Raw genomic sequence first — 26,062 nt, 5'->3', positions numbered from 1 at the left:
ACATTGTCTCATCAAATAAGAGCTAACAGCTTTAGGAACAACATGAAAGAACAACTTGTTCCTGTGTTATTTGTGCAAACATCACATCAGTGTTATTCTTTGCACAGTAATTAAGAGCTAAGGAACAAATTGTTAGAATATTTCTATGTAACACCACAAGCGAAGTACAATTGAGCTAGGTAGGTGTGTATGTTTAGAACAGTTCTGTTTAGACTAGATACTTGTATAAGTAGAGGTGGGTAGTCCAGGTCCAGAAGGTAAAAATTCACCTCAGGGGTTTGTTCCTGCTGCGGCTCAGCTAACAAAACCCCTACACCTGGACTACCCACCTTAGTGTGTAAGTAACTATAGGTTTACATAGGCTCTCCGGTGGATTTTGCATTTTACAAAGACTAGGTCAGTGGCTGAACTGTACTTAGCAGGGCATTACACATGTTGTAAAGTAACATATGAAATTGCAAAGACTCTTACTAGTGTAAAAATGTCTTTGTTCTAAAACATTTCAAAATTCGTTGCCTCCTGGTGTGTCAGTGCTGTTCGCCAATCAGAGGCGATATGTTTGCATGTATGAATATTTATGAGCAAGAATGGCGTTATAATTGATTATCAGAGCACTTTTTTCACAAAAAACAGCTCACATAACCTTCATTCAAACTAGAGACCACAACTAGACGTTTTAAAATGAATGAAAAAACGAAGGAATAAGACCTTTATAAGGTATTTCATGGTTTCATGCACACTAGGGGGATTTTAGCACAACACTGTTTTTTCTGTTGTTAAGTGGTGATAATATCCTGCCCCAACTGTGATTGGTCAGAAGGTCTAAACCATCAGTGTTCACACTGCAAACACACAAAATCATGATTCAGTTGATCCAGACCAAGGTCACATCTTGTGGTTGGAACAAATTTTATTAATTCAGTCCAGACAGTCCAAACAGTGTGAAAGAACCCAAAAACATCTGATTCATCCCATAGAATATGTATAATCATCATCATATCTATAGTTTTCTTAGGATCTTAGAATAGAATTGACTGGATTTTGATGAGGCCATGGATGGATGAAAACTCAGAAAGTTGTACTGCAGATCAGAGTTGTACTGCAGTATTTTAATGTTTCGATTTTTTTTGCCTAAATAATTTACAACCAGTGGCCTATATTTTCAGATCCAGTCTGTCAAAGAGGATTTGCCCGACCAAGAGGGACCATTTGTGAGGGTAAGATCTTTAAGCTATGAGTTCAGTTTAATTCTCATTTGCTGGAATGTTTGCAGATGTTCAGAAAACATGAACTCTTGTAATAAATAATAATCCAGACTGAATTTGAGCTGGACTTTCTGATTTCCACTTAAGTCTTTAATTCATTTTAGCTTATTGAAACTTTTGACTGTGTTCCCACAAGGTTGTTTGGTACAGAGAAATGTCTTATCTGTCTGTTTAATCTGCTTAATATTTGTAATATTCTCTCTTGTAGACGTGAATGAGTGTGAGGTGTTTCCTGGTGTTTGTCCTAATGGACGTTGTGTGAATACGAGAGGCTCTTTTAAGTGTCAGTGCTCTGAGGGTCTTACACTGGACTCTACTGGACGCATCTGTGTGGGTAAGTGACCCCACCCACCATTTACACTGGTGTAGTGGATTCCTTAGCTGGCCGGGAGCTGCATATACTGTTAAAAAAAAGTTTTTTAGCCATGATTCACATTATTTGAGTGCTAACTTACCACTTGCCAATTTTGGTGTGATTGTTAAGCATTTTTACAAAGTGGTTTTACAGTATCCTGCAAAAGATTGCAAATTATTTTGTGTGTTAGTGTAAATAAGACTTAAGTATTGTGCAAAAGTTTTAGAAAAATGGAACAAAAACTCCTTTCTGTGCCATAAGTGTTTATTTGCTTATTTAATAAGTATGTTTTTTGGCTTTCTCTGTCACGTGACATTGCGTTCAGTAGCTTCTCCATTTCCACTTGATGTTGTGTTTATGTGGATCTCTGTGGAAACGCGCCCAAAGGGTAATTATGGTGCGTAGCAGTGAACAAATAGCTTCTTTATTAAACGTGAGGTGACGAAACTCTGAGATGTGAGTCCAGATGGGATTAAAATTACTGGAGGACCACAGAGTAAAACAGCGAAAAACAGTAGGTAATTCAGCCTGTAATTTTCTCAGAAGATGAAAAACATATACATGGTCGTTCCAGACGGGAATAAAATCACAGAGGACCCCCCCATAAGAGAGAAAATTACTCCAGAACCCCCTAAGTAACGAATCCCGTCCGGATAGTGCTTTAGGTTTTTTAAAGAGGCTTAAGTAATCTAGTTTGACATTTTACGAGTGAGAATGAATACTGGCCATGATACTCATGGTAAGGCTCAAGGTGATGTGATTAATGGGTTGCACCATTTTTTTTTTTTTTTTTTTTTTTTTTTTTGGCCCAACCACCACCCCCCCTCTTCGGAGGACAATTAATACTTTATTTTTATTTATTTATTTTATTTTTTATTATTATTATTATTATTTTTTTTTTTTTATTATTTTTATTTATTTTTTTTTATTTTTTTTTTTATATATATATATATATATATTTTGTGTGGATATAGTTGTGGGAGTTCAGGGTTGGAAGGATCGGAGTGTGAGGTACAGGAGGGGGTACAAGAAGAAGAAAAAGAAAAGAGAAAGGAAAAAAAAAAAAAAAAACTAAACAAAAAACAAACAAACAAACAAACAAAAAAAAAAATAATAAAATAAAATAAACAGAAAATAAACAAACATACATATATACACATACTCACATATCTAACTATACATATGCTTATACATATACACACATACATAAATATACATACATATTAATACATACACATAAATACATACACACACACGCACAGTTACTTCTATTCTATTGTTTTTTGCAAAAATATGTCATGTGTTACGGATTATGTCATGAAATGCCTACCACAATGGAGGCAAGAAACCGCCACCATGCCCCTGCGATCCAGAGGCAGATAGGGAAGAACCCAGTGGACCCAGACCATCCACAGCCCATTAGGAGCCCAGAAGACCCACGGCCACACATCCCGATGGTAACCATGTGCACACCCCAGATGAGGACGGGGGAGACTCCAGACGAAGCCCCCATGGCAAAGAGCAAGAGTCCAGAGAGCCAAAGGAAGCGAGCAGCCCACCCCTCCGGCAGGCCAGCACCCCTTGCACGAGCCGAGCATGCGGCCCCCGAGATCCCAAGCACCCGGGAACAGCCCGACACCCGGCAGGCCCCCCCTCCCACGCCAAGGGGGCCCAAGCCACCCCCAGGCCACGGCCACCTAGGGGGCGGGCCAGAGACCATATTAGGGCATCCGGCCACGCACCCATGGACCCACGGACGCCCACCCCCCCAGGAACGGCAGTGACGATCGGCGGAAAGCAGCGTGGAGCGGTAGGGAGGGCAAAAACCCGCCCTACGCAACCATGTCCCACAGGTGTCCATGCTCAGTCAGCCCCAAACCCAGGACCAACTGTTCACGCACACATGCACATTCACACACCCGTCACACACACATCCGTCACACATACACCCGTCGCACACGTGCACATTCACTCACAGACCAGTCACACACACCAGTCACGCACACCAGTCACACACACCAGTCACACACACCAGTCACACACACAGAACATACATAGACACCTAATGCGGGCATGCGGGCACCAGTACCGAGCCAGCGGCAACCTAGGGAAGCAGCCAGCCCGGCCCCGAACAACCACCCGACCCACACCCCAGGCAGGGTGCACGAAACCAGGGTGTGAGAAGACCTGACCCCCCTCCTTCCCCCACCCAGCATGTTGCAGTGATATGAAAGTGTATAATGAGAAGAATGAATGAAAGCTACAGTGCTATTAAAATTGGAGGGACAGCTGTAATATGAGAACTGAATAACAGCACCCAACCACACTGCCCCCCCAAAGGCCCTCAATGTCTAAAATGCAAAAATAAAATTGAGGAGCAGGGAGCACCTGCCCCCCAAAACCCTATGTGTAATATGATGTGTGTAAGCTGTATGATGAGTTTGTATGTGTAATGCGATGTTAGACTGAGTAGGAGTCGGGGAAGGGCCAGGAAAGGACCGAGGGGCAGAGGACTACCCCCCGGAGGAAGAGAGCCAACTACTGCTGGCTCACTAGGCACCCAGTTCCATACACCCAACCGCAGTACAGGGAAGGCAAGTCCAGGGTGTAGAGCGGCTACGGCCCCAGGACACCGCCGCTCTGCAAGACAGCGCCCCCATCCCCACACTGCAATACAACATAAATACACACCCCACTCACATACAAAAGACAACAGATATTACACACACGCACACACACACGCACACACACACACACACACACACACACACAGACACATTTACACTCAACATCCCACTCTTTCTCATACACACACAGTGGTCCTGAGCCCAGGACCAACTGGTCTTAAGTGGGAGACTGCCGCTTCCCCACCTGAGCGCCCCTACCTCCCCACAGGGAGGGCACCCAGAATCCCGGAATGCCAACCAGACACCCCAACACGGACCAAACCACCACCCCCCACGACGGCGCGCCCAAGAGAGGCATAGACCCTCCCCAGCGCAGGGAGGGACCCAAACAGGCGACAGACGCCCACGGGCACCAGGGCCCCGGACTCCGCACCCCGACCGCCACAGGGGAACCCAGCCAACCGGACAGGGCCAGCACCCACCACCATGGGCCCCCCAGACCCACACCCCAAGACCACAAGAGCATACATCCAGCCCCCCCCACCAACAACCAGGGCCCGCACACAGAAATCACCAAGCGGCAGCCACCGTCCCCAGTCCAAGGGCCATCAGACACCCGAATCCCCCGATTCCCCCCCAGCCACCTGCCGGACGCACCAGGAGACACGACTACAGCCGCCCACCCCCATCATGTGATGGAGCTGATCAGTGGGAACCAGAGAGATTCAAATGTAGCCAATTGGTTTTTTGAGGTTGCAGACATTCTTTCCAGACTAATGTGGTCTAAAAGTAAATTTCTATAGTGATTTATGCATAAATCATTTTTTGATTTCCACTTCATGAGGATAGTTTTCTTAGCGATGCATAAGACAGTGAGAACTATGTGCAATATATTTGTTTCCATGTTTAGTTCACTTACATCACCTAAAATGCATAGTTTGGGTGAAGCTGGGATATTGCAATTAAACCAGGTAGATAAGTCTTCACATATCATCTTCCAGAATCTCTGAACAGGCATGCAAAACCATATAGCATGTATATAATTCTCAATATGATTGCCCGAACAGTTAGTGCATATATTTGTTTCTCTAAGGCCCATTTGGAACATTCTATGCCCTGTATAATGTGTTCTATGGAGAATTTTGTATTGTATGAGTTGTAAATTTGGACTTATCGTCATTTTGAAATTGTTTAAACATATCTGTGTCCAAAAGTTCTTATCTGGGTTCATGGAGAGATCTCGATCCCATTTTGTAATTGGGAGGGATATTGAATCATTAATTTTGGATAATAACTTATATATTTTTGATAACAATTTAGGAGTATAGAGATTCATGAACTCTTTTATCAATACTGGGATTTCTAATGTTAGATTATTTAAATTAAATCTTGCTTGTATAATGGACTTTAATTGTAGATACTCCAGAAATTTGCTACTGCTAATTTCGTATTTTGAAATAAGATCTTCAAATGACATAAAGGTCCCCTCCTGCATAACATGTTCTAAATTCTTAATTCCTTTCTCTTGCCATTGTGAAAAATTAATAACTGTTTTTTTCTGACATATATCTGGGTTGTTCCAAATGGGTGTCCTTTTACATGGTATTAGTGAAGACTTAGCTATCTTTAAAAACTCCCACCAAGCTGTCAGAGTGGTGTTTATGTTTAGGCTTTTAAAGCAGCTATAGTGTTTAATACTGGAGCTAATGAAAGGTAAGTCAGAGATTTTCACTTTTCCACTGAGTGTTTCTTCTAGGTCCAGCCAAGGGCTGCCTAAAGGGTTTGTTTTAATCCAACTTGTAACATATTGCAATCTATTGGCTAAAAAATAGTGATAGAAGTTTGGTAGTTCTAGACCACCATGGCATTTTAGCTTCTGTAAAGTCTTCAGACTTATTCTCGATGTTTTATTTTTCCATAAAAATTTTGAAATGTTTGAGTCTATTGACTTAAACCAAGCAGCAGGAGGTTTATTAGGGATTAATGAAAACAAATAATTGATTTTAGGTAGAATCAGCATTTTTACAGTAGCAACTCTCCCAATAAGAGATATAGGTAGAGAATTCCATCGTGTGAGATCGTCCTGTGGGGATGTTGCACCATTTTTAAAGATTCCAAAGCAGACACTTAAGATTTCCCAATCCACAGTGTTACATGTGTACCTGGAATATATAATAGAAGGCGTTACCATACGCAGTAGACAGCGCAGTGGGTGGTAATGTTTGTGTCTGGCTAGAATTTTTCATTCAAATAACAGAAATCCCACGGATCATTGCAGAGTTCTTTGACTTCCATAAGATGTGCCAAAAGTTAAAAGACACAGTAGCATTTCCTGTCCCATGTGATGGGGCATATCGGTATTATATATCAGTAACATATCAGTATTTAAATTTAATTTTCTTTTGTATATTGCAATTAAATGCCGAATTTAATTCTCTCCTTTTCAGACATTCGTTTAGAGCACTGCTATCTGACCTATGACGAGGACGAGTGTGTCCAGCCAGTGTCTGGAAGGTTCCGGATGGATGCCTGCTGCTGCACAGTGGGAGCAGCCTGGGGGAAGGAGTGTGAAGCATGTCCAGAGCCTGGCACACGGGAGTATGAAGCACTGTGCCCCCGAGGACCTGGCTTTGCAAACCGTGGGGATGTGCTTACAGGCAGACCTGTGTATAAAGGTAAAAAGGTCGTGTTCGGTCATATTGTGATTGGACATAGGTTGATTTAGCAGGTGTGTGGTTTTATTTGAAGCCTGGAACTTGTTTTGTTCATTATCCTTCTTTTTGGCAGACATCAATGAATGTAAAGTTTTCCCAAGCATTTGTGCTCATGGAACTTGCCGGAACACGATCGGAAGCTTTAGATGCCGCTGTAATGGAGGGTTTGCTCTGGATGCAGAGGAACGCAACTGCACAGGTACATTTTTATTTTGCCCAGTGTTATTTGTAAAATTAAATTGTAAGAAAATACTGCTGTGAAAACATATTGTTGTTAAATTCTTTTACTATTAGACTCTTGCTCCTCAGCATTTTTTTTATTTAAATGTACAGTTTTTGGGTAAACCTTTAGTTGATAATTTGATACAGAATCTTTACCTTAATATGGATCTTTTATTCACAAAATGTCCGTCCAAAAGAATTATCCACTGAAAAGTTTTGAAGGTGCCAAAATGGAATCACATTTAAAACCTTTATTTGTAGATGTAAATCACCTCATGAGATTCATATCACTTACTCATTCGTTTACTCACTTTCTCACTAGCTTTCTCACTTATGGTACATTCTTATTCATGCATATTCTCCATAAAGGGATGCCATTGCATCTCACGTAGCTTTTAAAAGTCGCTCTGGATAAGGGCATCTAATGTGAAACTAATGTGTGGATTATATAGTTTTGAGAGTGAGGAGCAGAAAGTTTAAGAAGTTAAGGTGTCTAAAACAAAACTATGTTCATTTTTGCTAAAAGACCATTTTAGTGACTAATGACTGTTGTATTCTTCGTGTTTGTGTTTTGTTTGCATGTGTCTTTACAGACATTGATGAGTGCAAGATATCCCCTGACCTGTGTGGACATGGTGCTTGTGTGAACACTCCAGGCAGCTTTGAGTGTGACTGCCTGCCAGGTTATGAGAGTGGTTTTATGATGATGAAGAACTGCATGGGTAAGTGTCAAATTCCAACACACTCTCTGACGATTCAGTCAGCCTGAAGTGTAGATAGAAAGTGGATGAATTAAGCTGAGATTGACAAACCTACATACTATTAAATGTGTGTTTGTGTTTGTGTGTATGCATACTGCAGATATCGATGAGTGTGAGCGAAACCCTGGATTGTGTCGAGGGGGCTCTTGTAAGAACACAGAAGGGAGCTATCAGTGTGTGTGCCCACCTGGCCATCAGTTATCCACTGATGGGGATGCTTGTGAAGGTGAGAACATAAACACACATACATGCCTACAATGAGCTCTGAAGAAGGCATAAACACTTCCATTTTAACATAATTACAATATAGCAGAATGTCTCATAGCAGAATGGTCTAATAGAAATTCTCCAAAATTACCAAATTAATAAAATCTTTTTGCATTGACTTCCCTAACTTTCAAGTTAAGGAATATTTGTCCTCCTCCAGTAAAATTACTGCTTTGAGGAAACAAGGTTTTTGTGTGGCAGCAACGATGTGCTTTATTTTTCAGAATTCTACAAATTAAAAGTCTATTCACACTGTTTTTGTGGCCAAAATAATCTTCAACATATTTATTGTCTTTCCTGTCTAAAATTGACAGACTTTGATTTTGCATATTTTTTTCTATTAGAGTCTACTCTATTGTCTATGTAGTACTGATGTGTGATATAAGCAGAGAAGTGGAAATTTAACTATGTTAAATGTATTTTGTCCATAAAAATCTAACTTGACTGTTTGAAAGCCTCAATATTTATATACTTTAATAAGATCCACGCCTAAAAGATAAAAGTTTACCATTAAAAAAAGAGGAAGTATCTCCCTCTGTGAAACTCCTCATGCTTAAAATAACCCCTATTGGATTAAGCCAGCAGGGATAGAAACAGTGGTTTTATGAACTGACAGGGTGTTTATTAACTCAGTGATCCTTAAGCTCTAAGTTTCCTGCCCTTACTCTTCCACGTGAGTTACCATGACTTGATTCTTCCTGTGATTTCTTTTTTGATTGCTTCCAGGAATGTTTTTCTGTGTCCATGTGGATGTGTACTGTATGTTACAGATGTGAACGAGTGTGAGCTGAGTGCCACTCTGTGTAGGAATGGCGAGTGTGTGAATGTGGCTGGTACTTATCACTGTTCCTGTTCCACTGGATATCAATCAACCCCTGATAGAAAAGGATGTACAGGTAAAACTTCTCTTTTAAGGTCAGTTAGAACTCTACAGCTATTGAAGTAAGACTGAATGTCTTCTGTGCTGTTTAAGTAGTGTTAATCAATAAACGGAAGCTTAGTATCCTAACAACTCTCCTCCTAAATGTGTCTACTTTTTGAATACATGCTAGAGATGGAGAGATCGATCAGCTCTGTATGTGTAAGTATCTGGTGATTTTTAGCCCAGATGTGCAGTTCTTTAGCCAGTGCTGGGAACTGGTCAGATTCATATTTTGTGAGTTGCTGCTGCTGCTGTACAAAGAGTAGTGTTTGGGGTCATCTACCCACCCAGAGAGAACTTGGCCAATTGTCCTTTGTTGTACTCCAACTGCTGATGACAAGCAGCATGACCTGGTAATGTGTTTTAAACCAGCAATCTTTGGATCATAGTTATATCAAGTTACAAAGCTGTACCAATCATTGTTGTGTTTTTGCCGTAACACCAATAACCATATACCCCTCTTGAGAGTACATATTTTGGCCCTTTACAGTAAAGATCAGACTATAGAACTAGCAAAGATAATTAACAACACTCTTAAGGGTTCCAAAGTCCATTTCTGCACAGGAATTCACAGACTTGACAACATTGTGTATGTAATTTTAAAAAGCAAAGTATACTTAATTTTGAGAGAGAGAGAGCAAGATCACAAATGGACAATGATTTATTGTCAAGTTTGCCTAAAAAGTTTACCTTATTATTCACACTATAAGGCTCACCAGATTATAAGGCACATTATCAATAAACGTTTATTATTATTATTATTTTAGCCAGGGCGATATTAGCTAGCGGTTCATCCCATGTATCTTGTTTTAACACGAAAAAACACAGACTACAGTCCTAAATACTCGCCTCTGAACAGTAAAAGAGCTATTGCTTAGCCCGGTTAGTGGCTAATGCAAATGCTGCTCGAGCAGTGCTATCTGGCATTAGCAGCGGGCTACAGGCTGATAATACTCACCCTTGAACGACCAAAGAGTTACTTTAGGCTTTTAGTGCTCTTTAGGACCTGACTGGTAAAATTCATACACAAGTGCAGCAGATTAAAAGGCGCACTGACGATTTTAGGTGTGCCTTATAGTGTGAAAAATACGGCAGTGTGGCATCCAACCCCACCCTTGATCGGTATTGTAGATTTGCCAATCATACTGCAACACGATCAGTAAAAACACTGATTGGCCATTCTCTACTTCATGCCTTGTGGTATCTTATATTATATTCATATGTATATGTCTCTCCTCACCTGCACACCTGATAGTATTACATATTTGCAGCATCATAAACCCTGTTTTAGGTCTGTTATCTGTCCTGTTTCAGACATAGACGAGTGCACCATCGAGAACGGGGGTTGTGACTTGCTCTGCACTAATTCAGAGGGCAGCTACACCTGCAGCTGTGGTCAAGGATATGCTCTGATGCCAGATCTGAGATCCTGTACAGGTAAAGACTCACAGTATACAGTATAACGCTCTCAAGTTCAAGTGCAGGATGCAGGAAGGACATAATCTCATTGTATATACTTTGTAACTTGTAAAAGGTTCCCTCAGGAAATGACTTGGGAATGCTCACATCTATATAGGTTAAACACAGTGTCTGTGTGGACTAGAATATCTAGATGCACCGATGCCTAGAACATTACTGCCCACAGTGGACAGCACAGTGGGTGGTAATTGTCCTTGTGAACAGGTAAGTGACTTAAGAAATTCATGGGAAAGGTAATGAAACATGATATTAGTTGCTGTCCGATGACATATTGTTGTGTTAGTGTAAATATAAGTTTTCAACCCCTATGTTAAAATAGTTCTTGATTGCCCACTTCCAGTCCCAAGACATTTATATTTATTGGTTTATTTCCATAGAGTGTGCACCTTCTGTGAAAATTAAGCTATTGAGTAGACCTTTTAGCCAATTAGACCACATCTGATCATTTTTGAATCCACCACAAAACACAGCCTGGCAGTTTGGCAATTCATATACCCTTGTACCTTTCATCATGATTTACTGCTTATTTTCCCACCTTAAAGCTTGTGAAAAAAAGCTTTCTGTGTGAGTTTCTTTAAAAGATGAATCCCCTGGTTGTCCATTGTTCATAATGTGGCTCACAGGTGTTTCTGTCTTTCAAGTTCTAGCCACACAGTGTAGGAAGGGGTATGTTTTTTCTGGGATGTCTTGGAAAATAAATCACCTTGCATTTACAATGATTTTAAGGTCTTAAATTACAACTGAGGTTCAGAAAATACAAAAAATTCTCCCTGACAATTAGACACAGATATTAAATATACCATGGCTACTGTTTTTTTTTTTTATCTGAATTTTTACTTTTTGAAAACATAATTTAATTAAATAAATGGACCACTTCAATTTCAACAAACTCACTTGGAATTAAATAAAATATTGTTACATTGATTTATACTAAATGTTTAGAAGGTTTTACATTGCAGATTCTTGTAGAATCACCTTGCATTGACAGGAAATGCCATCTGTGTTTTAATACACGTGATCTAAATTGCATATTATGTATTATGTTAAATATTATGCTATTATCATTAATAAGCTTAATAATCAGGTTTGTTCAGGAAAAAAAAAACTCAAGAATGATTTATATTGAATACTACTGTCTGATATAGACAATCACTGTGCACACACCACACACTGCCAGTAAGTCCACTTTTGACTGCATGTGCTCTTTGCACACGTCAGCATGAGTTACAGGTACCATAACTACAGGGATTCATAGCCTGTGAGTCATGGTGGGAGAATGTAAAAGGTTGAAGGCTGAATATATTCTGGAATGTGTTCAGGTAACAGACACACACTTACTTCAAACAAAAATTATAACATGGACATGAATTTGATGGTGGAAAGGTAAAAAGCTGCTGACCAGCTGTTTTTCTATATCTGTTTCTTTCCTGCTTTCTATGTCTTTTTATCTCTCTCTCTCTCTCTCTTTTCCAGATGTGGATGAATGTGAGGAAGAGCCTGATATATGTGATGGTGGTCAGTGCACCAATGTCCCTGGAGAGTACCACTGCCTTTGTTACGATGGATTCACATCCTCCATGACCACAAAATCATGTATAGGTAAATATAAGTTTACTTTAAAAATGCTGCATTTGTCACTCTAAATATGACATGAAGAACTGAAAGGCACACAGATCAAGATAAAAAGACAGACAACAGACATACTGGCACAAATGGAAACTTAGAGGCAGGATATAAGCGTACTTTCCTTACATCAAAACCCAAAAATAAATTAACCCGAATTAGACAAAAGATATTGAAAACATGGCACATACACAGGATTTGAAGAGACACAGGTGGAAACACTAATGACTGCGCGATGTAAGAGAAGATACTCAAACTAAAACGTAATCAATAAAGCAAAAGCACATGGGGAACGTAAACATAAACAAGTCGCTCCTAATGCATATCTTCTGGGGCATGGAACAGTACTCACCCCAGGGTCTGGCTCAGGAAAGAGGAAAAAAGCAAGACACTGGACGACAGCAAAAGCAGGACACTGCACAAGGGTTGGACAGGATAATAGACAGAGACAAGATGGACATTAGGCTATACAGGGGCATGAACAGGAGACTAAATGTTATAAACACGGCATTAACAAGACACCTGACAAGTAGACCTGCCAGGGGCATGGACAGAAGATTGGACAGAGGCACGGACAAAAGATTGGACAGGGGCACGGATAGAAGGAAGGACTGGTCTTGAAAGGGCTACAGCGAGGGAATTGGGCAGGGGCACAGATGGGATTCTTTTTTTTTTTTTTTTTCTATTTTTTTCCCATTTTCTTCCCAATTTACATGGCTAATTACCCAACCCAATCATTAGGACTCCCCAACACCTGGTCAGCCAACGGCTCTTTTTTTTTTAACTGCTGCTGATGCAGCATTGCCGAGTAGCATCACAGCACACTCAGAGAAAAGCACAGCACCAATACATCAGCTCACAGACGCTGGAGTGAGGAGGGGAAAGAGCGCCAACTAACCACCCAGAGAGAGCAAGGCCAATTGTGCTCTCTCGGGGCTCTGGCAGCTGATGGGAAGCTACATAAACAGGATTCGAATTGGCGATCTACTGTGATTATAGTGGCAGCGCTTAGCACACTGGAGGATTCCCACAGATAGGATTCTGTACAGGGGCATGGACAGAAGATTGGAGGCAGGGCTGGTCTTGAGGGCTACAGAGAGAGAGAATTGGGCTGGAGTACAGATGGGATTCTGTACAGGGGAAGATTGGACAGGATATTGGAGAGGGGCATAGAGAATGGGCTGAACAGGAGACTGGATAGAACCAGAACAGGGGCATGGACCGGAGACCTGGAGACTTGACAGGAGTACACCGAGGAGACCGGTCCGAGACACAGGCAAGATACTGGCAGGTATCACAGGTTGCACAAATAAAAATAGTCTAGACTTTACTTTGTTTATGAGCACATTGCACTGGCATTCTTTTACATTTTTTCTTGCAGAAGTCTAATATCTGCCTTTTCGTCTATTGTCCTACTGTACATTCCTCCTGTCAAGACTGTCATCAGGCTAAAAATAAAACTGACCCCAGATCAGCACTCTCTCTGCAGCATCTGTCAGCCATACTTACCCGGAGCCTAATTTTTCTGCTCAGTTTCTTGACGTGGGGTTTGGAGGAAGATCACTGCATGCTTCTGTGATTTTTTTCAGATGTGAATGAGTGTGAGCTCAATTCCAACATCTGCATGTTTGGAGAGTGTGAGAACACCAAGGGGTCCTTCATCTGCCACTGTGAGGTCGGATACTCAGTAAAGAAAGGCTCCTCTGGCTGCACAGGTGAGATATGATGAGTCTGTAATGGTAAAATAACTCATGTACAGTATGAATTGCAGTACAAAAATACCTACCACACGTACATATGTCAGCTTTGTTACTGCAATAATATGCTCCTGATTTTTACTTAAGATATTGAATGCAGGGTATTGAAAATTCCTTAATAATTTTTTTAAATAAATAAAAAAATAAAGCACCCCTGATTTCTGCAAATCTCTGCATGCAGTTATATCTCAGGCAGATGTGTAAATGATTACAAAAAGAGGATATACAAATGCTTCCCCTTCTGCCCTATTAAAAGCCTCTCAGAGGCTAGTTTACCTCTTGGTGAGATAGCAGAGACTCATAGACATGCCTTAACTACTCTCTCAAAGACATTTTTCCCAGCTGACAGACTTTGAGAGAGGAAGCGTCATTGGCCTGAGAGAAGCAGGATGGTTTTCATTCAGCCACCGATGCCTTTGTTTGCAGTGGTGCTACTGAACCATATTTATTACATTACATTGGTAAACATTCATGAAGTTTGACAAAAAAAATCTTGATCGTCTTTGATAGATATTGATGAGTGCCAGATTGATGCCCACAACTGTGACAGGAATGCAAATTGTGTCAATATCCCTGGAAGTTTCAGCTGCACCTGCATGGAAGGTTGGATAGGAAATGGAGTGAAATGTGATGGTAAGCATCATCTGCAAACATTCAGTTGCTGTTTCATTTCAGCAAACATGGTTTATGTAGTTGTGTAACTATATGACCTGTCAGATTGTTTCACTTGTTTTTCACCTTTTAGATGTTGATGAGTGCATCAGAGGGACTCACCAGTGTAGCCCTGATGGTGAATGTGTGAACACACCAGGCTCTTTCCGCTGTGCCTGCACAGAAGGTTATAAGGGAGATGGCTTCACTTGTTCAGGTAAGACAAGAACACACAATTAAAAAGCAGGGGGTTATACTACTGGTACTCTTCTACTAAAAAGTGTTTATGGACTGTTTTAGAAATGTATATATTAGTGTAATAAAACCACAGGCAGAATTCAGACACCCTGCCCTGTTACTTTGTTTGGTCTGTCTCTTTGTGGCTAAATTTTTGTGGCTCCTAAACATTTCCACTTTTCATTAATACCTCTCACTGCTGACTTGTTTTATCAGTGGTTTCAATTCCATTACCATGCTGGAAATCAGTGAGCTCTTTAGAAGCACTCATTAATGGCAAAGTGCTTGATTTTATGCGCCTTTAGAAATAAAACTGAACGAAACTCTTAAGTTTAATAATTAGAAGGTTTGGCCAAATATTTTTGTCTATATAGTTAAAAGCATTGCCTTTTAAATTCTTGAGGATCTTTTTTCCCCAATTGTCTTGTCAATTTAGCATTAGTTGTTTCTCATTCCCACCCAGTAGCTGAGATACCCCTTATCATATGAGGCCATCAGTGCACCAGACTTAAGAGTTTATCTGAAACCAGTTTGTTTGTTTATTCTTTTTTTTTTGATAAACATATAATTTTATTTGTATCTTTCCTCATGAGACCTTCTGCATCATGCATGTAAATCATAAAGACCTAAACGTTGCTGTGCTAACTTGTTATCTCTGATATTTCACACAGACATAGATGAGTGTGCTGACAGTACACACATGTGTGAAAATGGCCAGTGTCTGAACATCCCTGGAAGCTACCAGTGCGAGTGTGAGATAGGATTCATTTCAGACCCTGATAGCAGAACCTGCCAAGGTGACTCTTTCTGCACGCAAGCACACACACACAAACACACACACAAACACACACACACACACACACACACACCGACTAATACATCACACTTACATACATCAAATCTAAAGCCAGTTCAATTTAATCTGATATTGATTTTTTACACATAAAAAATGTAATTCACTTTCTACTCTAGTAAATCAAGGTGCTGAAGGTGCAACGTATGGTTTACAGTAAAATCAAGTTTATTATGCAACATTAGACATAACAGACAGTAAATCTCTAGCAGGCAAAGCAAGTTCTCTGTTCAGTATTTACAGTGAGTGTACGTTTGGAACTGGGCCTAGGTGAAAAGACTGTGGTCAGTGCCAATGAAAATAAATGAACAAAACCAGATGTCTGTGATTTCCTAATCTAAAATAAAATGAAAATAAATACCCATCTGTCTAACTGAAAACCAAACAAAATATAAATGCGCTTACATATGTAGCTCCTCCTTTACCACCTAATGTATTTTAATTGAAGCTTGACGACAGGATTTCTCTTGAAGAAACCTTTGAGCACAGCTTCTGTGTGGTGTTACTTGAGCCTTAATTTGGCAGAATCTTAAAGGAGAACTCCAGTGTAAAATTTAATTTTGGTGTAGTAAAACATGATAAAGAATACTAACCTTTGTTAAATAGCCCTCCTCTGTTCTCTTGCAGCTTTCCGAAATCCAGAACATTTTTGCAGATTTTCCAAACCTGCTTTAGAATGAATGATATGGGCCACATTCTGCCCCTGCAGATAAAAAAGAGCCTTATGAAATATGTGATAAAAAAAAACACTGCAATGAATGGTAATGATCCAAGTAGTGACCAAGTCAGTAATCCAGAATGATAATAAAAGTGCAATCCAAATATCTTCATATATCAAGGACTGAAGTAAAATAAATGATACTGGACAGAAAAAAATCTGTCTCTAGTAGATATATAATGACAAAAAGTGTGATTTTTTTCTTTGGCTACAAACAAAAAAGGAAAAAAGTAGTACCATGATGTGATAATTAGGGGTGGGTGATGTGGCATGATATTTCAGGGTATAATATTGTTTACAATATTGTTGGCAATATGTTGGCAATATTATTGCATATGATATGACATGGCAGACCCCTGTTGACAATGCATATATGTGACATGTTGCAGATATCGATGAGTGCACCTTTCAGGTCATCTGTGTGTTTGGTTTATGTGAAAACCTGCCTGGAGCTTTTCGCTGCGTCTGTGACGAGGGCTATGAGCTGAACAGGTCTGGGATCAACTGCACAGGTACATTTTACAACTTACAGTAATGGTGGTTCTTGATACCACCTAAAAGTCATCACTACTAACATATTCAAGCAAATGAGGGTTGCATGATATGGACAAAAATGCTGTGTGTACGTAATAATGCTGTTGGATATTCTGATTTCAATGTGAAACACAATAAATGAATGCTACAAATTTTAATAAAAAAGCAGCAAAATGAAGAAAATTATGTTTTTATCTGCATTTGTCTCAAATGAAACCAGGCAAATTCTTAAAACCCAGGGATTTGGACATCCCCTGGTTCCTGCTTGCATCTTTTTTGTTTGTTTCTGTTTTTGATACAGTAAATGTTTTTTTAGTGGTGCAACACCTTGGTGTGCTTCACGTACCATCAGTGGTACATGCACCGCAGTTTAAGAAACACTATACTAGAGCATTTGTTTGAATTTCTAATGCGAATTCTCTCTTAGATGTTGATGAGTGCTTGGACCCCATAAACTGTGTGAATGGACACTGTGTGAACACCCCAGGCTCTTATGAGTGTAACTGCCCTACAGACTTTGAACTGAACCCCACTGGGATTGGTTGTGTTGGTGAGTGTAGTATATAACACTAGTAATAATAACGATAGTTCTACAGTAGTTATTGTTACTGTATATGTATATCTGAATGTTAAAACATGTTTATATTGTCTCTCTTTGTCACAGACCCACGTGTAGGGTTTTGTTTTCTGGAGGCGGTGCCCCGTGGTCGAGGTGGACTGGCCTGCAGTGTGGAGGTGGGTGTTGGAGTCAGTCGCTCTTCCTGCTGCTGCTCTCTGGGCAGAGCTTGGGGAAACCCTTGTGAAGGCTGCCCTCCGGTCAACACCTGTGAGCCCTCTTTCAATCTTTATCCTTTTCAATTATTTTTATTGCCTTGCTGTTTTTTTGTGCCAGTATTTTTGTGTAAGAGGATAAATACATGTGTGTAAAAGGATAAATATAGGTATGCCATCAATTAAATTGTTGATTCATTAGAATTGCTTAGTGCAAAATTATGTTTTTGTCACTGTGACTGTTAACATTAGTGTCACAATCTGTATTGCAATTAATATTATCTGTGATTTATTGTGATTATGTAACTGTTAATCTAGATTTTTTGTTATATATATATAAATATATATTTTTTTTAGTGTAAGTAAAATCACTTAGCAAAAATATATAGAGTATCCTCATTAATGTAAGAATTGCACAGCCTATAGAGTTATGCTGTAATCTTTTATCAGTCACTTTTATATGAAAACTGACAAATCATTCATTAAGGCACTTTTATAAATTATATTAAATTATATGGATACAGTTTTTATTTCTTCTTTACTTCTTTGAAAAAAGTATGAAATTTGACGCGTTTGCATTTGTTTCATTGATTATAACACGCAAAAATTTCACCTGGTTAGTGTTTTAAAAAAAAAGTACATTTACTCACAGTCACAACAAACTGGTTAGATGCTTCAGTAAAATAATATCCTTCCAGTAAAATTGCACTTTGAAAAGAGAAATCTTATAATTGTGAATGGAAGGATTCAAAAACACACAAATGAACACAGTTTTATCTACTAATCAGTGCTAAAGGGCTGGTGCATTTGCTATATTTCATTAATCATGTCAGATTTAAGTTTATTCATTGTTTCCTCCAAAAAGAAGGGCATTTGTTCTTTTGTTGGAGTAATGTTTACTGCCAAGCAAGGCTTTTGCAGGCTTTAGCCAACACCTAATATTAGGCATGTTGCCAGCAGATTCATGCTTATCTGCTTATGAGTCATTTTCTATTGGGAGTACTTTTCCACAGGGACTAGACAAGCTATTTGTGTGCCTTTTAACATATGATGACGTAGTGTAGAGTTTGCAGCAAGAGCACCAAAATGTTTCATACAAATGTATTTTTTTAATACTGTAAAACTGATTTGTTTGTAGCGGACTACAACACACTGTGCCCAGGAGGAGAAGGATTCAGGCCTAACCCCATCACCATCATATTAGAAGGTAATTTATTAATTCAAACACTTCAGAATTTTTTTAATTGAACATTGATTAGTAATGTTGGTGATTTAAAAAATCTACTGTTTAATGTTGCCTTTTAATGTAGCCATTTATTTTGTAGATAGTTAGGAGTTTTGTAATGCTGGACAGCATGGCCATCTCCTGGTGCTTAAAAAACAACATCAATATTTAAACTGTGGTCTAGGCCTCCCATTACGGTGTCTGAACAGGCCTGAGGTGACCTTTTGCACCCTTGTTGTGCGTGGTTGGCACGCTTCTCTGCAGAGTCTAAGGGATGTTGATCTGTCTCCTTTTTCTCGCAGACATCGATGAGTGCCAGGAGCTCCCTGGTCTGTGCCAGGGTGGGAACTGTGCCAACACCTTCGGCAGCTTCCAGTGTGACTGCCCAGGTGGCTATTACCTTAACGCAGACAGCCGCATCTGTGAGGGTGAGTGAAAATACACCACTGACTTGTGCAGAGGGTAGGGAACCAGTATCCAAGTGTTGACCTTTTTAATGAAATTCTGATGCTTTCAAAAACTTTCGTCAAGGATTATATTTAAGCAAACTGCCGCAAACACCCAGCAGGTGGTAAAGAGCACATCATTAACAAATAGTTCTGGCTTAGCAGCATATTGTTGTTTGTTGAATAGCAGAGGCGCATTACAGGCACCACAGTCCCCAAGCTGGAAACTGAGACGTGTTTTTGTTGCCTGTATTTCAACTGTTGCTTTGCCAGAGAAAGCAGTAATCGGTTGTGATTTTCAAGTCCCAGCTCAGTCTCATGTTCACATTTCTTTCAAAGCTGAACCAAATGCAAAAACAGTAACACAACCCTCACACTGCTCTGTTCTAGCATTAACTACAAGTGTCTATACCAAAATATTTATTAGACCTGCATTAGACCATTTATAGAGTGCTGAGTTGTTTAGAAAGATTGATTAATCCAAATAACCTTCTTTGCACTTTTTGTTCTTTCAGATATTGATGAATGTGTGGTGAATCCTGGGATTTGTGGTCCAGGCACATGCTACAACACATTGGGAAACTACACATGTGTCTGTCCTCAGGAGTATATGCAAGTAAATGGAGGCAATAACTGCATGGGTATGTGAAGAAATGCGCTTAAACTTTGTTGGATGCAGCTGCTCCAGTTTAACTTCCTAGACTGTTCAGTGGTGTATAATATTTAGTGTTTCCAATACTACTTTATATGTATTAAATATCTTAAAGGTGGTATGGAAAATGTATATTTAGCTTTTTAACGAAAACATATTTATTAAATAAATAAAAGTGACTTGTTGCAGTAAAGAAAAAGCTTTGTTTGGCTGGTTTACATCAGCATAAAGCTTCACAGGAACAATGTAGCATAGAAAAGGACAGTATAGCTTTTTTTAACACTTTAATAATGGTGGAAAGTTACTATCATCATGGTTTCCTCTTAGAATGGAGTGTGTTAAGCTAGCTACTGAGTACGCTTTTAGCTTTTTTCACAAGGTTCTCACAATTTTAAAGGAAATGAGATGAAGTGTCTAGATAGCCAAGTTAGCTTGTTTAGCTTAGTTTTAGCATGTTGTGCTCATGTTGTATTTTTGTCATGTCATTAGAATAATCTGTTTTCTGAATTGTACTGCTTTACTTTGATACCACGGTTATATATTAATATTAATATATTTAGGTTCCTATAATATTATAATATTAGGTATCTGGCTTCTTTTTGTATTCAGCAGCTAACAAAGAGAGCACATAAAAATCCCACCTAAATGATGCTTTAGCAGCAGGAGGTTTTCTATTCTAATTATTTTAGATTATTTTTTTTTTGTATATTTATATATATTTTTTTTTAGACATGAGGAAAAGCCTCTGCTTTCGCAATTACAATGGCACTGCCTGTGAGAACGAGCTGGCTTTCAACATTACCCACCGGATCTGCTGCTGTGCCTACAACATGGGCAAAGCCTGGAACAAACCCTGCCAAGCATGCCCTAGACCAGGCACTGGTAAGTTTAACAAATAAACACTTAGCTTGTCTTATACTTTTATTCTTACTACACACACAAACACACACATGATTATATCTCTGTGTTATTTCCTCAGAGGGATTTCGCACTCTTTGTGGAAATATTGTACCTGGCTTTGAGATTGATATTGAAACTGGGAAACCTGTGGGTAAGACAAAACCTTTTTATTTCTATACTTATCAAAGTACAAAGTATATTTTAAAATGCTTAATTAAGTGTCTTGTGTTCAGATATTGATGAGTGTAATGAGATCCCAGGAATCTGTGCCAGTGGTGTGTGCATCAACCAGATTGGAAGCTTTCGCTGTGAATGTCCGAGAGGATTCAGCTACAATGATGTGCTACTCATATGTGAAGGTTTGGAGCCCCACCTTTTAAAAGAAAAGAAGAGAACATAGAAATGATTTTTCAAGCTTTGTCATTGTAATAATATACAGCTCTGAAAAAATTAAGAGACCACTTTAGTTTCTGATTGAGCTATTTATAGGTATATGTTTAAGTAAAATGAACATTGTTGTTTTATTCTATAAACTAAGGAGGTTTCTCACAAATTCCAAATAAAAATGTTGTCATTTACAGCATTTATGTGCAGAAAATGGCCAAAATAACAAATAAAGCAGAGCTTTCAGACCTCAAATTATGCAAAGAAACAAGTTAATAATCATAAAGTTTTAAGAGTTCAGAAATCAATATTTGGTGGAATAACCCTGGTTTTTAATCACAGTTTCATGCGTCTTGGCATGTTCTCCTCCACCAGTCTTACACACTGCTTTTGGATAACTTTATACCACTCCTGGTGCAAAAAATCAAGCAGTTCAGCTTGTTTTGATGGCTTGTGATCATCCATCTTCCTCTTGATTATATTCCAGAGGTTTTTAATTTGGTAAAATCAAGGAAAAACATCATCAATAACTGGTCTCTTATTTTCTTCCAGAGCTGTAGCTATATCTACTTAAAACGAGATATTTATTTCGGAGAGCTGTTAAATACCTTATACCTTATACTGTGTAATATGTATCAAATTATCTGCTGTCATCTGTTCTATTTAAATCTCAGTAAAGGGTTTGTGTCTGCTGTATGTAGTAGTCTGTAACCCTGTATTTGTATGAGTTAGTGGTTATGTAAAGACAGCCACAGTTTGAGCCCTGTTTCCTCTTCTCCAAATATTATCTCACTGTCTGTTTGTGTTCTGACTGCTCCGCCAACTGGGGCAGCAGTGCAGCACCACATGCTCTGTCAATCCCAATTTAGCTCTTACTCAAAAGACCGCAACCCAATATCCTCTTGTGGTCACAGGGTGGTTGCCCCTCGATCAGGACAGCAGGGCGCATAGCTAATTTCCCCTTTCAAATGTTTTCAGACTGTATGCAGGAGGCCCTGGTTTGGGCCTGAAAGCAGAACTTGTTTGCACACAGTGAGCTGATGATGGTTGGATCTCGCCCAGAGACAAACACAAAGCAAACCAATTAAAGCTCTTTTGTGGCGAATTGGGAGGAAGCATACATAGGAGGAAACAAAAACAATAAGATTAAAACACAATAACACACATAAGCGTAAAATTAATATTTGGACCTATATTGCACTGCAGATGGAATTAACTAGTTTGCTAACTCTGATTCATAGCATTGTTTCTTTTAGAGATTACTGTTAATAGTCTCTTGATAAAAAAAAAAACTCAACAAATGTTTTGTCAGCTAATTTCTCTCACAGTTTTTGAGATATTGGTATTATGTATGTACAGCTCTGGAAAAAAATAAGAGACCACTTGATGAGTTTCTACGATTTTACTAAATTGAAAACCTCTGGAATATAATCAAGAGGAAGATGGATTATCACAAACCATCAAACCAAGCTGAACTGCTTGAATTTTTGCATCAGGAGTAAAGGCATAAAGTTATCCAAAAGCAGTGTGTAAGACTGGTGGAGGAGAACATTCCAAGATGCATGAAGACTGTGATTAAAAGCCAGGGTTATTCCACCAAATATTGATTTCTCAACTATAAATGTTCATGGCATTATTTGAGGTCTGAAAGCTCTGCATCTTTTTTTGTTATTTCAGCCATATTTCTGCAAAAAAATGTAAACGACAGCATTTTTTATGAATTTGGGGGAAATGTTTCTATAGTTTATAGAATAAAAGAACGATGTTTATTTAACTCAAACATCTACCTATAAATAGCAAAATCAGATAAACTGATTCAGAAACTGAGTCCAGCATTCAGTTGCAACAGGGTTTTCACTAAATATAACTGGTTTCTTAAAGGAATTTTTGCTAAAAAATAAGTTGAGTTCCTCATAACTAAATTTTGGGAGATGGACCACGCCCAGAACTACTCCTTCTTAGCCCGCTCTCACCTCATCTTCACAATAAACAACTTTTGCACCCATCATCACCTTTTTCTCCTCTAATACTTACCTCAGCTACAGATGGCCTCGGCTTCACACACTCATCTCAAAGCCACCCTGAACTCCAGTTTCCCTTCATTCTGTATACTCAGGCATAGACCACACTTGCAAATTTCAATATAAACTACATTTATATGCCAAGGATATATTTAAACCAATATTTAAACTTAATGCACTGTCTGTGTGTGTGTGTGTGTGTGTGTGTGTGTGCACGTACTGCAGACATTGATGAGTGTAGCAGTTCAGAGATCTTATGCCAGAGGAATGCAGACTGCATCAACAGTCCAGGCAGTTATCGCTGTGAGTGTTCAGAGGGCTTCAAGCTGTCACCCATCGGAGCCTGCATAGGTGAGCTCAACTTTTATCTAATGTCTAATGCAAAGCATTATTTATAGCCATTAATATACAGAAATGGGTTTAGATTTGTGTATGAAACCATGGTGTTGAAGTTTTATATTATCAAATACATAAAGTAAGTTTGGTGGGCGACTAAAGCCAATACAATGATTATCTCTTTTTTTTAATAAAAAAGAGCAATGTTTCACGAAAAGTTTCAGTTTCATCTCCGCCAGCATCACAGGAGCTATAAAAGAGCTCATTACCAAAAATGTGTTCAAGCTTGCTTTATTTGGCCATGCCCACTTCTTTGGTTTGCATTCCTGGTTATTTAAGCTTAATTTTTGAAAATTTGAAATTTTCATTTTGACTCTGCAGCCAGAACCTACAACCTTGCATTCAGACATTTCATTAGAAACACTGAGCCGTTGAGACACGAGCTGTCGAATGCTGTTGGGATTCCTTGTTATATCAACACTTGAACCATCATTCACTGCTGTCGATCATTTTCCTGTTTACTCGCATCCATTTTTCCTTCTCTGTGATGTAAGAACTTACACATAATAATGTACATTTAGCAAGAGAACATAGACGTTTAAGGTAAAAACATTTTTAGAGGTTCATAATGGAGGTTCAGATAGTACCAGAGCCTATTATAATAATTCTAGGAGTATCTGAAGAACTTGTGAAATCTAATGTAGCACAACATCTTCTAGCATATGGTATAACTGCAAAAAATAATTTTACTTTTCTGGAAAAAGAAAGAGGTGCCCTCCTTTTAACACTGGTTGACTGAATTGACAGACACTCTACACTTGGAGAGAATTAGATTTAGCCTAAAAGACAAGTTAAGGGACTTTGAGAAAATCTGGCAACGTTTGGTCCCTTATCTTGATAGGGACACCAATCAAGCAATCATGTAGCAAGGCACTCCAGGGAATGAAGGGTAGACATGGGTATTGGGTCTGGGGAACAAGGGGTGGGATAAGGGGAAGATTGTTTTTAATGTGTTTTTTTTTTTCTTTCTTTTGTCTTGTGGATGTTTTATTTTTCTGTGAAATTCTTTCTATAGAAACATGTAAATGTCACAAAAAGTGCCACATTGAATGTCATGTTTCACAATTAACATATTTGAAATTAATGACACATCTGTCACATCAACATATATCGGATTTGTGTCACTTTTACCTACTGTATGAACGTAGCCTAAGTGGATTCGATTTTTACCAAAATGGTTTATTACGTGTAAAAGCAGGGCTTGCCAGTGTTGTCTGCTTCTGTGATCTTTAGCAACTTTTGTCTTCTTACCTTCTTTCTCTCAATACACTCACTCACAAACTCTGACGGACAGATCGCAATGAGTGCTTGGAAAATCCTAACCTCTGCAGTCACGGCAAGTGTGTGGACATGCCAGGTGGATACATATGTACATGCAACACTGGCTTCAAGGCAACCCCCAACCGCAAGATGTGCATGGGTAATGTAAATAATCACAGTTCATTTAAAGACCTATCTTCAGTAGCAGCAGCAGCAGCCCGTTTAGCTGTGCCACAATGTTAGTTTTGTAATGTGTAATGAAAAAAAAAGCCTTTTTGTGTCTTTTCTGTAGACATTGATGAGTGTGTACGTCAGCCCTGTAAGAACGGAACATGCAAGAACACTGTGGGGTCCTACAACTGTCTGTGCAACCCGGGCTTTGAGCTCACTCTTAACAACCAGTGCACAGGTAAGAATGACACTTCTTGGGAGCTTCATGCATATGAGTGTATGTCACTCTAATGAAAGCATGCATCTCTAAAACAGCAACAGCAACTTTACACGAGAGAGCGTGAAAACACACTTTTCTTTAAATGGGAGTCAATGTAAAGAGAGTGTTCATTTTACATGAGTTTGGACAATTTCTACTGGTCCATTCAAGAAATTGACAGTGTGAGGGACAATTTATGGATTCAAAATGACAGTAAACTAAATCTCATTATATATATATATATCCCCGTAGGCATTTTGTAAGAAATAGTGATATACATAACTGTTAAAGAACCCACGGCAAAAGAGATGACATGATCTGATTAGATGTGTTTATCTGAGATGTCTTCTTGGTGTTAATTCTTGTTCCTGTTTTGGTTTAATTATCAGTGATCTCACAGCAATGTTATCAAACATTTTAAGACCATGTTTAAGTTACTTGTGTCTGAAAACTTTTAGTGGAATGAGAAACATTGTGTTGGAGTCATTTATTGGCAGCATTGACTGTGTAATGTATCCTGTACAGATTGAGCCAAGCATTCCCACAGTGCTGTTTGTCACTGACCTCTATGACTCGCTTAGATTTGATTATC

General features: G+C 39.1%; 1 protein-coding gene across 1 annotated transcript in view; it reads left to right on the top strand.

Moving 5' to 3' along the window:
* LOC103024460 (fibrillin-2) overlaps positions 1–26,062 on the top strand; it is a 114,256-nt gene that overhangs the window by 53,652 nt on the left and 34,542 nt on the right. The window contains exons 22-46 of the mRNA XM_049468551.1: positions 1,167–1,217; positions 1,474–1,599; positions 6,695–6,922; positions 7,035–7,160; positions 7,777–7,905; positions 8,045–8,170; positions 8,982–9,107; positions 10,448–10,570; positions 12,086–12,211; positions 13,825–13,950; positions 14,503–14,625; positions 14,738–14,860; positions 15,552–15,677; positions 16,841–16,963; positions 17,413–17,535; positions 17,650–17,811; positions 18,895–18,963; positions 19,284–19,409; positions 19,943–20,068; positions 20,809–20,961; positions 21,059–21,130; positions 21,213–21,338; positions 23,610–23,735; positions 25,075–25,200; positions 25,333–25,449. Coding sequence (XP_049324508.1) covers positions 1,167–1,217; positions 1,474–1,599; positions 6,695–6,922; positions 7,035–7,160; positions 7,777–7,905; positions 8,045–8,170; positions 8,982–9,107; positions 10,448–10,570; positions 12,086–12,211; positions 13,825–13,950; positions 14,503–14,625; positions 14,738–14,860; positions 15,552–15,677; positions 16,841–16,963; positions 17,413–17,535; positions 17,650–17,811; positions 18,895–18,963; positions 19,284–19,409; positions 19,943–20,068; positions 20,809–20,961; positions 21,059–21,130; positions 21,213–21,338; positions 23,610–23,735; positions 25,075–25,200; positions 25,333–25,449 — 3,108 coding nt within the window. The remainder of the gene's footprint in view (positions 1–1,166; positions 1,218–1,473; positions 1,600–6,694; positions 6,923–7,034; positions 7,161–7,776; positions 7,906–8,044; positions 8,171–8,981; positions 9,108–10,447; positions 10,571–12,085; positions 12,212–13,824; positions 13,951–14,502; positions 14,626–14,737; positions 14,861–15,551; positions 15,678–16,840; positions 16,964–17,412; positions 17,536–17,649; positions 17,812–18,894; positions 18,964–19,283; positions 19,410–19,942; positions 20,069–20,808; positions 20,962–21,058; positions 21,131–21,212; positions 21,339–23,609; positions 23,736–25,074; positions 25,201–25,332; positions 25,450–26,062) is intronic.

This window comes from Astyanax mexicanus, chromosome 20 (genome assembly GCF_023375975.1).
Source record: "Astyanax mexicanus isolate ESR-SI-001 chromosome 20, AstMex3_surface, whole genome shotgun sequence".
NCBI lineage: Eukaryota > Metazoa > Chordata > Actinopteri > Characiformes > Acestrorhamphidae > Astyanax > Astyanax mexicanus.
This window is presented reverse-complemented; position numbering and strand designations above follow the sequence as displayed.